This window comes from Mobula birostris, chromosome 2 (assembly GCF_030028105.1).
Source record: "Mobula birostris isolate sMobBir1 chromosome 2, sMobBir1.hap1, whole genome shotgun sequence".
NCBI classification, from domain to species: Eukaryota; Metazoa; Chordata; class Chondrichthyes; order Myliobatiformes; family Myliobatidae; genus Mobula; species Mobula birostris.
In genome coordinates this window covers 239,229,070-239,245,455 of record NC_092371.1, presented here as the reverse complement: position 1 = coordinate 239,245,455, position 16,386 = coordinate 239,229,070, and the positions used below count along the sequence as shown (strand labels likewise).

General features: G+C 42.5%; 1 protein-coding gene across 2 annotated transcripts; it reads right to left on the bottom strand.

Annotated features, from left to right (window-relative positions):
- Nucleotides 1-4,063: 4,063 nt before the first annotated feature.
- Nucleotides 4,064-15,045, bottom strand: LOC140194146 (calcium homeostasis modulator protein 5-like). 2 transcript variants are annotated; one of them, XM_072251626.1, is made up of 3 exons: nt 15,012-15,045; nt 13,397-14,040; nt 4,064-8,905 (listed from the first exon to the last, which is right to left on the bottom strand). In XM_072251626.1, the coding sequence occupies exons 2-3, from the start codon at nt 14,015-14,017 to the stop codon at nt 8,480-8,482; spliced, it is 1,047 nt and encodes a 348-aa protein (XP_072107727.1). In that variant the 5' UTR covers nt 14,018-14,040; nt 15,012-15,045; the 3' UTR covers nt 4,064-8,479. The 2 variants fall into 2 exon arrangements, with proteins under 2 accessions (XP_072107727.1, XP_072107726.1); XM_072251625.1 differs by lacking the exon at nt 15,012-15,045 and having other exon boundaries at nt 13,397-14,077.
- Nucleotides 15,046-16,386: the final 1,341 nt, after the last annotated feature.

Sequence of the window (16,386 nt, the reverse complement as noted above, 5' to 3'; positions counted from 1 at the left end):
CATGCTAAATCTCTTCAAACTCCTAATGAAGTATAGCCTTCTTGATAACTGCATCGATATGATGGGACCAGGTTAGGTCCTCGGAGATCTTGCACCCAGGAACTTGAAACTGCTCACTCTCTCCACTTCTGATCCCTCTATGAGGATTGGTATGTGTTCCTTCGTCTTACCCTTCCTGAAGTCCACAACCAGCTCTTTTGTCTTACTGACGTTGAGTGCCAGGTTGTTGCTATGACACCACTCCACTAGTTGGCATATCTCACTCCTGTACGCCCTCTCGTCACCACCTGAGATTCTCCCAACAATGGTTGTATTGTCAGCAAATTTGTAGATGGTATCTGAGCTATGCCTAGACACACAGTCATGTGTATATAGAGAGTAGAGCAGTGGGTTAAGCACACACCCCTGAGGTGCACCAGTGTTGATCGTCAGCGAGGAGGATATGTTATCACCAATCCACACAGACTGTGGTCTTCCCATTAGGAAGTCGAGGATCCAGTTGCAGAGGGAGGTACAGAGGCCCAGGTTTTGCAATTTCTCAATCAGGATTGTGGGAATGATGGTATTAAATGCTGAGCTATAGTCGATGAACAGCATCTAGGTGTAGGTGATTATGTTGTCCAGCTGGTCTAAAGCCACGTGAAGAGCCATTGAGATTGCATCTGCCTTTGACCTATTGTGTCGATAGGCAAGTTGCAGTGTATTCAGGTCCTTGCTGAGGCAGGAGTTCAGTCTAGTCATGACCAACCTCTCAAAGCATTTCATCACTGTCGATGTGAGTGCTACCGGGCGATAGTCATTAAGGCAGCTCACGTTATTCTTCTTTGGCATTGGTATAATTGTTGCCTTTTTGAAGCAAGTGGGAACTTCCGTCCATAGCAGTGAGAAGTTGAAAATGTCCTTGAATACTCCTGCTAGTGGTTGGCACAGGTTTTCAGAGCCTTACCAGGTTCTCCATCGGGACCTTCTGCCTTGTGAGGGTTCACTCTCTTTAGAGACAGCCTAACATCGGGCTTTAAGACAGAGATCACAGGGTCATCAGGTGCAGCACCTATCTTCACAGCTGTAGTTGTGTTCTCCCTTTCAAAGCAGGCATAGAAACCGTTGCGTTCATCTGGTAGTGAAGCATCGCTGCCCTTCATACTATTGGGTTTCGCTTTGTAGGAAGTAATTTCTTGCAGACCCTGCCAAAGTTGTCGTGCATCCGTTGTCGCCTCCAACCTCATTCAAGATCGTCTCTTTGCCCTTGAAATAGCCCTCTGCAAACCATACCTGGTTTTCTGGTACAGGCTTGGGTTGCCAGACTTGAATGCCACAGATCTGGCCTTCAGCAGATGGCGAACCTACTGGTTCATCCACGGCTTTTGGTTTGGGAATGTACAGTATGTCTTTGTGGGCACAAACTCATCCACACAGGTTTTAATGAAGTTGGTAACAACTGCAGCATAGTCATCCAGGTTTGAAGATGAATCCCTGGATACAGTCCAGTCCACTGATTCAAAGCAGTCCTGTAGGCGCTCCTGTGCTTCCCTTGTCCAAACCTTCTTGGTCCTCACTGCTGGTGCTGCAGTCTTCAGTCTCTGCTTATACTCAGGAAGTAGAAGTACAGCCAGGTGATCAGACATGGAATTCTTGACGGTGATGTAGCAATGGTACAGTGTGTTGGGTGCACTGTTTCGTGCATGTTGATCCCAGTGCTCAGATCACCTAAAGCCTGATTGACATTGGCCTGAGATGGAATGTAAACTGCTACCAAAATGACCCTGGAGAACTCCCGTGGCTGGTAAAAAGGATGGCCCTTTACTGCTGGATATTCCAGGTCTGGCGAGCAGAATTGGGACAACACTGACATATTTGAGCACCAAGAAGAGTTGATCATGAGGCATACTCCTCCACCTCTGCTCTTGAGATCTATCATGACGGTGTATCGTAAACCCGTCGATATGAATCGCTGCATCCGGTACGGAAGGGGTTAACCAGGATTCCGTGAAACAAAGGACACACGCAGTCCTAATGTTCCTCTGATTCAGCACCCTAACTCTCAGATCATTGATTTTATTCGCCAGAGACCGCACGGTGGCCAGCAAGATAGTCGGTATAGGGAGTTTATATCCTATTTCCTTAAGCACACTTATAACCCCGATCTACATAGAAACATAGAAAATAGGTGTAGGAGTAGGCCATTCGGCCCTTCGAGCCTGCACCGCCATTTATTATGATCATGGCTGATCATCCAACTCAGAACCCCGCCCCAGCCTTCCCTCCATACCCCCTGACCCCCGTAGCCACAAAGGCCATATCTAACTCACCCGCGCTTCCTCCGAAGCGCCCTCCGTGGGCGCTTCCGACCACAATCGGTGTTGTTTCCATCGGTTTTAAGCAGCGAAAGTTCGTTTAAACGCATTAAGACATCTTTGTTGATTGTACTGACCTTGGAAGCAGTTGCGCTTTTTAGCTGTATCAGGCTGAAACGGGAATATTCGATCATATCCATGGAGAGTACTGCTGCTACTCGAGTTTTCTTCTACCACTGTATTCCAGGCGTCCACAACTCTCTACCCCTCATATCCCACCTGAACCCACTCCCTCTCACCTTCACTTTGGTCTCACTGTCTTATGTAATTTCAGCATAACATCTGAACACCTGTGCTCAATGCATTGATTTATGACGCCAATGTGCCAAAAGCTCTCTTTGCGACCCTATGAACCTTTGGGGCCACTCGCAAGGAATTATTTACCTGCACTTTCAGATCTCTCTGTTCTACAACATCCCACAGATTCCTGCTGTTCACTGCACATTTTACCCTGGTTTGTCCTCCCAAAGTGCAACATCTTACACTTGTTTGTATTCAATTCCTCTGCTACTTTTCAGCCCATTTTTCTAGCTGCTCCAGATCTGGCTGCAAGTTTTGATACACTTAGGAGCAACATAGACATAGGGGCTACGTGTCTGCGCTACCATTCCATCTTGGCTGATTTACTATCCCTCTCAATACCATTCTCCTGTCTAATGACTTGGCCTGCACAATGAATTCCAGAGATTCTCTGCCCTTTGGCTAAAGAAATTCCTCCTCTCTCTGTTCTAAAGAGCCATCCTTGTATTCTGAGTCTGTACCCTCTAGTCCTAGACTTCCCCACTATAGGAAGCATCCTCTCCACGTTCATTCCATCTAAGCCTTTCAATATTTGATAGTTTCGATGCGATCACCCCTCATTCTTCTAAATGCCAGTGAGTACAGGCCCAGAGCCACCAAACCCTCCTCATACATTAACCCTCTCATTCCTGAGATTATTCTTGTGAACCTTCTCAGGTCTCCTGAAGGACTCGGTGAACTGGATTCTCGAGACTGTCGTCGTCGCGATTGCCTTTGCTGGAGCGGACTTCGGGCCGGATCGAAAAACAAACTAATACTTTAGCCAATTTAAGCACCAAACCAGATTAGAAAGATCAAGGCGTCAAGGCCAAGGACAGAGGTCAATTTGGGCAGCATCAGGCCAAAGATGCAGCCTGGCTAATGCTGCCTGCCCTGCTGAGTTCCTCCAGCATTTTGTGTGTGTTACTCTGGATTTCCAGCATCTGCAGAATCTCTTGTGTTTAGATCTTGAAAGCATTGAGTAGACTGATTTGATGATTTGTATCCTGTTCTCATTGCTACTATCGGGAAGGAGCTACAGGAGCCAGAAGGCACACAATAAATATGTATATACATACTTCCTGTAATTCACACTTCTCCCTCTATTATTAAGTATTGCAATGTACTGCTGCCGCAAAACAACAAATTTCATGGTGATGAAAGATTAGTGATATTAAACCTGATTCTGAACATGTAATATTCTTCTGCAGCTTAGCAGTTGGGTTTAATTAGATTCCTCCTTCAAAGACATGGTCAAATAATTAAATAGAAAGCAAATTTTGTCAGTTCATATCTATTTGATGATATCATCAGGTTCCCAAGATACAAATAGGCTCATAAATACAAGTTCACAGGGATACATAATGAACAGTCAATGATCAAATAATTTTACGTAACTTTTATTTATTTACTTAAAACACTATGAGCGAACATTGTCAGTAAAAAGTAACAAAAATAATGCAAGTTCATGTAAAATTAAATGCTTTGTCTTTACATTCCTGTATAGTTCTTGTAAATAAGGATACAGCAACTTGATAAACAGATGCAGCCAAGCACTATAACTTCTTTCAATAAACATATGAATTTCCTCATTCACATATGTCACACATTAATAAATCAAATAATTATATTTTTAAATAAACTATTATTTTACTTTATGCTCCTGTGTCAAAATCGTTTTTACCTTGCTTTCCGACAGAATAACGTTACCATTTAGGGTAGTGGGATGAAAACCAATGACGTTATCATTAATATTAGAATATCAGGTTTATATTAGCACTGCAACTGCAAACTTCCACACAGTTACATCGGTACTGCTACCGCAGATTTACTGGACATGCAATGGGAACTCTCTGCTCTCAGTAAACTCGGAGGAACAGAGTAAATGCTGGTGTGAGGAAATTCTCAGCCATTAGTCCCTGCTTAAAGCTTTCAGCTGAAAAACTACTTTGCATTATAAATACATAGATTTCAAAGGTTCACTTAATATCAGAGAATGTATACAGTATATAACTTGAAATTTTTACTCCTCACAGATTTCCCTGTCTTTTCCACTATAAGACCATCAGACCATAAGATATAAGAGCAGAAGTAGGCCATTCGGCCCATCAAGTCTGCTCCATCATTCAATCATGGGCTGATCCAATTCTTCCAGTCATCCCCACTCCCCTGTCTTCTCCCAATACCCTTTGATGCCCTGGCTAATCAAGAACCTATCCATCTCTGCCTTAAATACACCCAATGACTTGGCCTCCACAGCCGCTTATGGCAACAAATTGCACAGATTTACCACCCTCTGACTAAAGTAATTTCTTCTCATATCTGCTCTAAATGGACGTCTTTCAATCCTGAAGTCGTGCCGTCTAGTCCTAGAATCTCCTACCACGGGAAATAACTTTGTCATATCAAATCTGTTCAGGCCTTTTAACATTCAGAAAGTTTCTATGAGGTCCCCCATCATTTTCCTGAACTCCAGGGAATACAGCCCAAGAGCCGCCAGACGTTCCTCATACTGTAACCCTTTCATTCCTGGAATCATTCTCGTGAATCTTCTCTGAACCCTCTCCAATGTCAGTATATCGTTTCTAAAACAAGGAGCCCAAAACTGTACACAATACTCTAAGTGTGTATAGTTTATGGACATATAATCAATCTGTATATATAAGCTATCTTATATATTTATATTTATTGTGTTTTTCTTTATATTGTGTTCTTTATCTTATTGTGTTTTTTTTGTTCTGCATCGGATCCAGAGTAACGATTATTTTGTTCACCTTTACACTTGAGTACAGGAAACATTAAATAATCTTACTAATGATAGCAGCTATGCTGACATATTGAAAATAATGTTTACACTTAAAATTATAAAGTAATAATTTAACACTATAATCAGTAAAAATATTGCTGCAGTTTTCACTCAGTAAATCTATATGATAAAATAAAATTTAATTCAGATTCATATTTAATAGAATATAATACTAAATGGTGCAAAGTATTGTGTATTGAATATTTAAATAATGTTTGAATAATCCTGTGTGAATATACATATATATATATAGGTTGATTAAATATTCATGTTCATTTAAATAATTCATTACAGGTTGTAGGTATAAATATGTGAATGGCATATGTCATCACACTACCACCTGGTACGTACATGCCCTGCTTAAACTAAGACCCGCATTTCAGACTCTCGTGTCTTCCTTTGAATAGTCTAATGTTTTGAAGTTATCAAACATAACACAAGGAAATCTTGCTCAGTGAACAGTGCTAAGTACATTTAGGTCTCCGTTATCCTTGGAGAAAATCTACTATTTCAAATGGTTAAAATTCATTTAGGTGGTGCCCTGACTGCTTTGGGTTTCATCTTTTTTAAACATTGAGGCTGAGGTATCTTTGGTCCTTAGTGACAGCAATTTGCCTCATTGAAATGCATTTTTTTGTGCAGCCTTCCAACTGCAAACAGAATGTTGAAATTTAGAGGATCTGAATAAAAATAAAATTAAAAAAAAAGAAATTTAGAGGATCTCCAATTCCAGAATTTCAATGTGAAAAGAAATCTTGTCCAGTGAGAAGTACTAAGTAAATTTAGGTCACCTTTATCATAGAGTCATAGAAAACTACAGCTCAGAAGCAGGGTCTTCAGCCCATCTAGTCTGTGTTGAACATTTAAACTGCCTGGTCCTATCAACCTGCAGCCGGACCATTGCCCTCTATACCCCTACTATCCATGTACCTATCCTTGGAGAAAAACCCCAAGGGTAAAATTCAGTTCGGTGGTATCCTGGCTGGTTTGGTTTTCAACTTTTTTTAACATTTGGGCTAAGATATTTTTGGACCTTAGTGACTATCGAAATATCTTTTTGTGCAGCCTACCTGGTATGGTCAAATGCAAGCTGAATGTTGAAATATAAAGGAGCTCCTATTCTGGAATTGGCCCTTTCAAGCATTTTCCTCAAGTAATATTTATTTAGGTGATGTCTCAGCAGGTTTCGGGTTTTGTCAATGTCATGTGCTGAGCTATAATGCAGAGGTGATCATTTTAAAGCAAAAACACTTTTTCATTGGACTGGGTAACTCTGATCACCAGTGACCTTGATTCACAACAGGTCTCTCATAATTTAAGGAAATGGCATTTTGTAAACACAACAGAAATTTAACCTTCAGCCATTATATCTCTAAGAACAACCTGCCTAGGAATGGATTCACAACTAAATATATCACTTAGTTTGCCCATGGGGTCCTTGTGCAAGATTCCCTAAAGGGTAATTTGCTGGTTGAGTCGGTGGTAAGGAAAGCAAGTGCAAGGTTAGCATTCACCTTGAGAGGAGTAGAAAATAAAAACAGGGATGTAATGCTTAGGTATCGTAAGGCACTGGTCAGCCAGCTTGGACTATTGTGAGCAGTTTTGGGCCCCTTATCTAGGAAAGAGAAGGCGGCAATAGCAAACTACTTTGGTAGAAAAATTTTTCAGGAACAATCATGATCACGGGACCATGATCGCCCATGTCTTACAACACAGCACATAACGATGATGTGTTGGCATTGGAGAGTGTCCAGTGGACTTTTAGCAGAGTGAGCCTGAGAAGGAAAGGGTTAATGTATAAGGGGCGCTTGATGGCTCTGGACCTGTATTCGCTAGAACTTAGAAGAATGAGGGGGGATCGCTTTGAAACCTAATGAATATTGAAAGAGTTAGATGGAGTGGTCTTAGAGAGAATGTTTTCTATAATGGGGAAGTTCAGGAATGGAGAGTACAATCTCAGAATAGAAGGATGCCCCTTTAAAACAGAAATGAAGAGGAACTTCTTTAGACAGAGGGTGGTTAATTTGTAGAATTCATTGCCACAGATGGCTGTAGAGGCCAAGTCATTGGGTAGATTTAAAGCAGAGGTTGATAGATTCTTGATGAGTCAGAGTGTCAAAGGAGAAGGCAGGAGAATAGGGTTGAGAGGAATAATAAATGATGAAATGGTGAAGTAGTTTCGATGGGCTGACTGGACAAATTCTGCTCCTATGTCCTATGGGGCTCTCTGAGATATTAATTAGACTGTTGCTTCTCTCTATGGTCCATGAGTCAAGATTCAGTTAATTCACTATTAACTAAATGTTGACTCATGGCCATAAAGAACATCAGCAGCCTAATTGACATTACATCCAGTTTTCATTTTGTCTGACTCCAATTGAAGGCGGAACCAATGAACTTGCCTCCCACAGTGAAATCAGGAAACGGATCGATATTATCAATCTGCTTCAGCGTGCAGTCTCAGAACATTATCTTAGTAATTTGCTCTTTAGTAATGCATCAATTAGATCTGAGGCTTGCAATCACTTTGCGAATCAGAATGCCTAAGGGAATAAGGCCCATCTTAATTTACCCTTTAATGCTCTCATCAGGACATTGAAGATGTGATTGAAGGTGGGCAGAGCTTTAGTATGCAATATTTTTAAGCATTTAAAAATTATATAAGTACATTCAATTTTTGCTTATGATAAATATGAAAAGTGGAAGATAAAAAAAATCATATCACAAAGAGTTTGCCAAAAAAAAATTCATGATGTTCTCCCTCCATGTTTTTTGAGTTGTAACCTTGCACCACAAGATTGAAGAGTCCTGCTCCTCAACTCTGGCAGCCTCAGTTCAGAGCAAACCCACATCTGATGGCAGAAGTATTCCTTCATGCACGTTCTCAATGAGAGTATCTGCACAAGTGTTTAAAAAGAATTCATGATAAAAGTACTGTTACATGTAAAATGAGAGGAAGACTTCAAAGAAATATTACCGCCTGCTTTTGTGAGGACAGTACAACTTAATTTAGCATGGATGTTCTCAATCTGACCTATGCTCAAATATAGGAGTCCACAGAATTTTTGCTACCATCAACAAAGTCCAGCACAGCAGGTATGTCCACGTTGCCATAGGACGATGATTTATGGACACACTCAATCTTCATTTCTGCGTGCTTGTGTATCGTGCTGTAGTGCTGCTCAGTTTCACTGAAGGAATACAGCATCGAGATCTCCTGCCACGCTGCTCTGCTCGGCGTTTTGAACTCCTTCGGCGCTACGGATTCGAAGAAGCTCTTCACGTTTCTCTCGGCCATTTCTTTAGCGTGCTCGGCTGATTTCTTCTCCAGCACTTCGTTCTCTTTTTCTCTGTAGGTTTTCCAGAACTGGAGCTGGAGGAAGCTGACAGGGGAATAACAGCGCACGAGGCAGGTAGAGGTCAGGGCAAAAACCATGATGGCCGCAACCAGGCTCCATCCAATAACCTGTAATAGAACACAGAATATAGAAGAGTGCCACACAGGAACTGGCCCTTTCACCCACAATGTTGTGCCAAACCAGTTAAATTAGTCATCAAATAGCCAACTAAACTAATGCCCTCTGCCTACACAATGTCCATATTCTTCCATTTTCCTCACATTCACGTGCCTAACTAAACAGTCTCTGTTATACCTGCCTCTACTACCATCCCGGGCATCCCACTCTCTGACACAGTTTGGTACCAGTGGTGCTGCAGGAGTTGCCATTCAGCATTGAACTCAATGTAAGACTGCCTTAGGGACTTCAACCCCAGAATTTTCCCTCAGGGTTTACTCCTGAAGCCTTCCCCATGAGTGGGCATTGCCCCAGGGCAGTGGAGGTCTGAGATCAGAGTTTCTCTTCTCCGAGCTGAGCTGCCAACGGTGGCTGAGGAGCCCCATCTGCCCGAAGCGACTGGTTTTAAGGCCTCAGTAACCCGTCTCTGCCCCTTCTCCTGTCGGTGGAAATGGTTCCGCTGGGCTCAGTAGCTAAGCCACATGCGAAGTTCTAGGAGCTGGACTTGGTTGTCAGAGGCTGTTTGAGACGCATGCCAAAGGGGGAATTTAAAAACTTGTAGGAACTTGAACCCACTATCTCCCCAGCTATGACAACCTTAGTGAACCCATCATCAAAGACCTCCACCACTAAGGCCACTACTACTGTCAGGCAGGAGGTACAGGAGCTTTAGGTCTCACACCACCAGGTTCAGGAACAGTTATTACCTTGCAACCATCAGGCTCCTGAACCAGCGTAGATAATGCAAACACGAGGAATTCTGCAGATGCTGGAAATTCAAGCAACACACATCAAAGCTGCTGGTGAACACAGCAGGCCAGGCAGCATCTCTAGAGATACTGCCTGGCCTGCTGCATTCACCAGCAAGTTTGATGTGTGCAGCGTGGATAATTTCAGTCACCTCAATTCTGAACTGACTCCACAACCTACTGAGTCACTTTCAAGGACTCTACAACTCATGTTCTCAGTATTATTTTTAATTTGCACAGTTTGTCTTCTTCTACACATCGGTCATTTGTCAGTTTTTGTGTCCGTGTAGTTTGTTGTCAATTCTATTGTTTTGTTTTTGCCTGTAAGAAGCTAAATGTCAAGGTAGTATATGGCAACATGTATGTGCCTTGATAACAAAGTTACTTTGAAATTGGAGCCCTACCCTCGGTTATTCCTCTCCATAGATGCTTCCTGACCTGGTGAGTTCCTCCAACATTTGTGTGTGTTGGGGGTTCACAAAATTGTGGAAATTGTCTTCCACGTTACTGCTTTTAAATTGTAACGAAGATTGTATAATCTTCTAATACGCGGAATGTACAGCCCAGTTTAGCAGCAATTCTATTCAAAATACAGGCCTTTGAAAAGATTTTCCTTTGACATTTGTAGTACTTATGAAACTACTGCAATCCAGTACCGCTTTGGAATGAGTTCACATCTGGCAAATCTTCCAAATCCTGCCTAACAAAATCCTCACAGTTGTTTCAAAGTAAAGTCTTGTGCCAGCTCTTACAATTTCCAGGAAGAAAGAATGCTTATGAAGAGACCAGCAGCCAGTCACATGAATTAGGAGAACAAATGCAATTGTGGCTGCAGAGTCGTTGGTTTCTAAAAGTAACACACAGAAAATGCCGTAGGAACTCAGGTCAGGTGGCACCTGTGGAGAGGAATAAACAGTCAACATTGAAACCCTTCATCAGGGTTTACAAGGACCTACTCCTCTCCATAGATGCTGCCTGACCTCTGTCATTTAGTGTGTGTTACTCTGGATTTCCAGCATCTGTGTTTTTAGATTTTTTTTTAAGAAAACTGTCTGTAGCAAATTTCCACTGGCTGCATCACCATCTGATATAAGGGTGGGGCACAGCTCGGGATCAAAATAAGCTGCTGGGAGTTGTAAACTGTGTCAGCTCCATCAGGGGCACTAGCCTCCCCGGCATCCAAGATATCTTCAAGGGGCAATGTCTCAAAAAGGCGGCATCCATCACTAAGGACCCCCATCACCCAGGACATGCCCTCTTCTCATTGCTACCATCAGGGAGGAGGTTCTGGCACACACTCAGCGATTCAGGAACAGCTTCTTCCCCTCTGCCATTAGATTTCTGAATGGACATTGAACCCATGAACACTACCTCATTACTACTTTTTCTCTTTTTGTACTACTTAATTAGTTTAATGTTTTACTATATATATAAATAATTATATATACACTTACTGTAATTTACAGTTTTTAACATTATGTATTACAATGTACTGCTATGGCATCACAACATAACAAATTTCACAACATGTGTCTGTGATATTAAACCTGGTTCAGATTCTGGAAGTACTGTATGCAATTAACAACAGGACAGGAGCAAACTTTATTTCCTCCTCTGCGCTGTTTGTATAGACCCTTTAATCCATGACTTAAATTTCCAGATGGCCTATGGTGAGCTTTTATTACAAATGTGATCTGCTTTCCCAACGAACAAGTGGCATTGTTTCTTAATGTAAGCCATCTGGCAATCACGGTCTTCTTTATAACTAAAATTAGAGTGAATTTCATATATAAATTACCTACGTTGGACTTGTTTTTCTATTCCTGCCTCAACTATTGAATATTATGAATAATTTACGTATGCTCTTGCATTGATTGGTGGGTGAGGGGGTGATCTTATATTCAGTTGTTATGGTGACAAAATGGAATCAGTTAACAGGTTCCATTGGCCAAACTTTTTAATTCCCATTCCCACCCCCATTCTGACATGTCGATCCATACTTCCTCTTGTGCTATGATGAGGTCTCTCACAGGGTGGAGAAACGACACCTTATACTCCATCTGGGTAGCCTCCAAACTGATGGTGTGAACATTGATTTCTCCTTCTGGTTAAAAAAAAATCCCTCCCCCTCCCCTCTTCTTCTATTCCCCACTCTGGCCTCTTTCGTCTTCTCACCTCCCCCCTGGGTCCCCTCCTCCTTCCCTTTCTCCTATGGTTCACTCTCCTCTCCTACCAACTTCCTTCCTCTCCTATCAACTTCCTTCCTCTCCAGCCCTTTACCCTTCCCACTCGCCTGGCTTCACCTATCACCTTCCAGCCATCCTCCTTCCCCTCCCTCCACCTTTTCATTCTGGCATCTTCCCCCTTCCTTTCCAGTCCTGAAGAACGGTCTTGGCCTGAAATGTCAACTGTTTATTCATTTCCATAGATGCTGCCTGACTTGCTGAGTTCCTCCAGCGTTTTGTGTGTTACTCATCCTTGTCTGTTCTGTCATCAGCCAGAATATATTTTTGAGCCTTATGCATGCTAAAACTTTTAACTGTAAATAAGTGAGCAAAAAAGTTGAATGTAATTGCTAAGATTGAATGCTGATCTAGCTCTCAAGTGACTAAAGTGCTAAAATAATGTATACATAAAGAAATTGCCTCTAAAATTAAAATTAAGCAGTCTTTGATTAAGGCTCTTCCTAATCTCAAGGTAAAAAAATTAAAGGCACTGTCTAATATTCTCAAATAGTTATTTATTTATTGAGATGCAGTGCGGATTTGCCCTTCTGTTGCTTTGAGCCCCGTAGCCCAGCGACCTCTGACTTAGTCCTTGCCTAATCACTGAGCAGTTTGCAATTGACCAGTTAACCTACCATCCTGCAGGTATTTGGACAGTGGGAGGAAACCGGAGCACCCGGAGGAGACCGAAGCACGTGGTCACGTGGGAGAACGTAAACCCCCCCTTACAGGCAGCGGCGGGAATTGAACCCGTGTCGCCGCGTTGTGCCAACCACTACGTTACCGTGCCACCCCTTATAGTATGACAGCAGTTCAACGTGAGTAGGGTCTGTCCATTATGACAACTCAAACAAAACGGAGTGAACCTGAAAGACAAGAAATTTTGCAGATGCCGAAATTCACATAAATGCCGGAGGAACTCAACAGGTCGGACAGTATCTATAGAGAGGAACAAAGAGTCGATGTTTCAGGCTGAGACCCTTCAATCAAAACAGCTGAAGGGTCCTGATGCAAGATCTCGGGCCCCAAGCGTCGACTGTTTAAGTTCTTTTTCATAGACACTGCCCGATTTGCTGAGTTACTCCCACATTTTGTGTGAGTTACTCAAACTGTAGTCCATGACAGGTTGCAACATGTCCCATAATTGTACACGCCCCTTTCCCCACGACCCAAACACTTAGGTTTTTCGTGTACAGTAATTGTAAAGGGATGCATGATTTCACCTGGCTAAATTCTTAAACCAAATCATTTGTACGAGCTGGTAATTGAGTCGGGTTGTGGAGGCAAAGTCATTGAGTATACTTAAAGCAGAGGTTGACATGTTCTTGATTAATGAGGGTGTGAATGAGAATGGGGTTTGGGGGGAGCTGAGCCATGATAGAACGGCAGCAGATTCGATGGGCCAATTAGCCTAATCCTGCTCCCACTACAGTAAAAAATGACATCTGCTCTGGAATATATTTCTTACCTGGGAGTGTGCCCGGAGTGTACGAAGAATATCTTCTTGGGTGGGCGGAGGCAATGCTGATTCACCACAAGGCACTCGGTAAAGATCTTGATGACAGTTTTTGGAGTCGTTGTTGCAGATTTTATCTTCGAAGTAATCATTGTAATAGCCGGACATGCCACATTCATAAATCATTCCATTCAGCAGCGCGACAGAAACCCAGGTAACCGGGGCTACTAAAGCCCCCATGGTGATTAGAATAAAGATCTTTATGCCTCGAAGGAGGATTGTTTTCGAGTATTGCTTTCTCTGACTAACGCAGCAGCCCGTGCACAGCTTCCAGGTTCTGTTGCTGATGAAGTATCCCAGTACGACCAAGACCAGCGCTGGGACGAGAAGGAAAACAACGCTGTAGGTAAAATTCCATGAGTTACAGGGGCAGCTGAACACGACAACCGAGAACAGTTGTTCCCCTCCAGCTGTTGCTAAGGCCAGAAAGCTGTATCCCAGCGTGGCGTGCTGCCTCAGGACGAAATTCAGCAGGGTCTTAAATTTCTCCATCTTCAAACCACGCTTGGTCCCAATGACTGTTGATGCAACTTCCTTTCTGCCGCTCGCTCGGGCCGTCTGCGAGCATCTCATAAATAATTTACATCAAGTCTTTGCTGGCGATAAGAGAGGGGAAAAAATTGGGAAAATGAAACTAAATCTAATTAAGAAGCAAAGCGCCGCGGAATGCAACGTGCCTGCCAATGCATCCTGCTTGTAACCGACTCCATATGTGGGTCTGTTTAAATATCAAAAAGGCATTTCAGCTCCGGCACAGCTGGTAAATAATGGCAATCCTGTCATGTCTCCAATTGTCTTTATGGGCTGTTCATTGCTTTCCCCAAGAAGGATGCTATCTTTTGGTTCAATTTTCTTCGGAGTGAACTAGGGTTTGCCTGAGAGCTTTAATATTACTACTCGGGTTGTCATGGGAAAGCCGACATTACTTCTGTCCAGTAGCCGTAATGCTACTGAACTCGCTGCTACCACCCAGGTCTCATCAAGTATGAAGCACCAGTAGTTATGCTGTTTGGAACAATATACACACACACACACAAAAAAATGCTGGAGGAACTCAGCAGGCCAGGCAGCATCTCTGGAAATGAGTAAACAGTCGAGGTTTAGGGTCGAGATCCGACCATTCATCAGGACCAGCATCTGCAGATTTTCTCATGTTTGCGTTAAATTTTCAACTTACGTCCGAAATGCATCTTATTGTTTGTTACTTGTGGTAATTTTACTTTTATGTGTTATGCGTGTGAGTTGTAAGTACCGTGTTGTGCACTTTGTTCTGGAGGAATGTTTTTGTTTGGTAGTATACATACTGGATGACAGTAAACTGAACTTGAACACAATGTTCAAACAGGAGTCCTGATGAAGGGTCTTGGCCCGAAAGGTCGACTATTTTCCCTTTTCCATTGATGCTGAGTTCCACCAGCATTGTGTGCCTGTGTTGCTTTGGATTTCCAGCATCAGGGCAGATTTTTTTTGTCAATGTACAAGCCCCTTATCAAAATGAACAAGAAGATGAGCGATATCAATGCCTCACTCTTCACCCCATCACAAGCACCAATCTCTGCAAACTTACAGCGATGGGAAGGAAGACCAGTTTTCCATTAAAATTCGCTCAACCTGGCTCGCGGCAAGCATTTCTATATCTACAGCGGCTGTGCAAGGGGTTTGCACGCTCTCCCTGTGACCGTGCAGGTTTCCTCCGGGTGTTCCAGTTTCCTGTTTCAATGAGTTGTAGAATGCTCTGTGGCCGCCAGAAGCGCGGCGACACTTGCGGGTGGCCCCCAGCACAGTCTTCAGACCGTGTCCATCATTGGCACAAATGGCGCATTTCACTGTTTGTTCTTTATCTACATGTAACAAATAGAGGCAAAGCTAATCTCTTTATTTTCACAATTATTATGTTTAATTTTAATGAAATGAGTAACAATGAATCCACTGGTTTTTAGTCAGAAGTTAAACTCATTTGCCACAAAATTCCCATTGCCCCAATTAACAAGCTTGGATCTACCCTCTCCAATCTTGTTAACCAATTGTACTTTGTGAGTGTAAATATTCCATTTGTCAAACTTAGCTAAATGTGCTCTCCTTTTCATGCCCCACCCCCCAGTTTATTCTGTATCTATCTTTACACTATATCATAATATCCCCTTCATGCAGTCTGGCCACTCACTTGTACATTCTTCAAAACTCCCTTATACTGTAATCCATTCCCCACCTGCACCCCTGCTTATTTGCACCACTTGTTAAATGTAGACATCTGTCCCAGATCATCATTTTCAGGGTCTCTACAACTCATGTTCTGAGTTTTATTTACTACTTTATAGCATAAAACTATAAAATAGTTTTATAAAATAGTTCTATAAAACAATTTTATAGCATTTTCAAGATTTAGCTTCGCTGTCAGAGCGCTGTCACAGGAAACCAGCATCCATCATCAGGGACCCCACCACCCAGGCCATGCTCTCTTCTCGCTGCTGCCATCAGGAGGGTGGTACAGGAGCCTCAGGACTCACACCACCAGGTTCAGGAACAGTTATTACCCCTGAACTACAGGCTTTTGAACCAAAGGGGGTAACTTCACCTGCCCATCACTGAACCATTCCCACATCCTATGGACTCACTTTCAAGGACTTAGTCTCATGTTCTCAATAGTTATTGTTTAATTATTATCATAATTTCTTTTTTCTTCTTTTGTCTTTGCACAATTTGCTGTCTTTCCACATTGGTTATTTGTCCACCTGTTGGGTGCAATCTTTCATTGATTCTATTATGGTTCGTGGATTTACTTAGTATGCCCGTGAGAAAGTGAGCCTCAGGGTTGTATATGGTGACATGTACTGTACGTACTTTGATAATAAATTTACCTTGAACATTGAACTCTTTTACATATTGGCAGCCGTTCTTTACGTAACAGATTTCTAGCAGCTGCAGAATCTTTTTGTGTTTAT

What these genes read in the sequence shown, in the direction of transcription:
- LOC140194146 (XM_072251626.1), bottom strand. Translation starts at nt 14,017, where the DNA reads ATGAGATGCTCGCAGACGGCCCGAGCGAGCGGCAGAAAGGAAGTTGCA. An exon ending in CACTCCGGGCACACTCCCAG is followed by an intron (nt 8,906 to 13,396) that starts GTAAGAAATATA and finishes GTTCTATTACAG; the next exon opens with GTTATTGGATGGAGCCTGGT.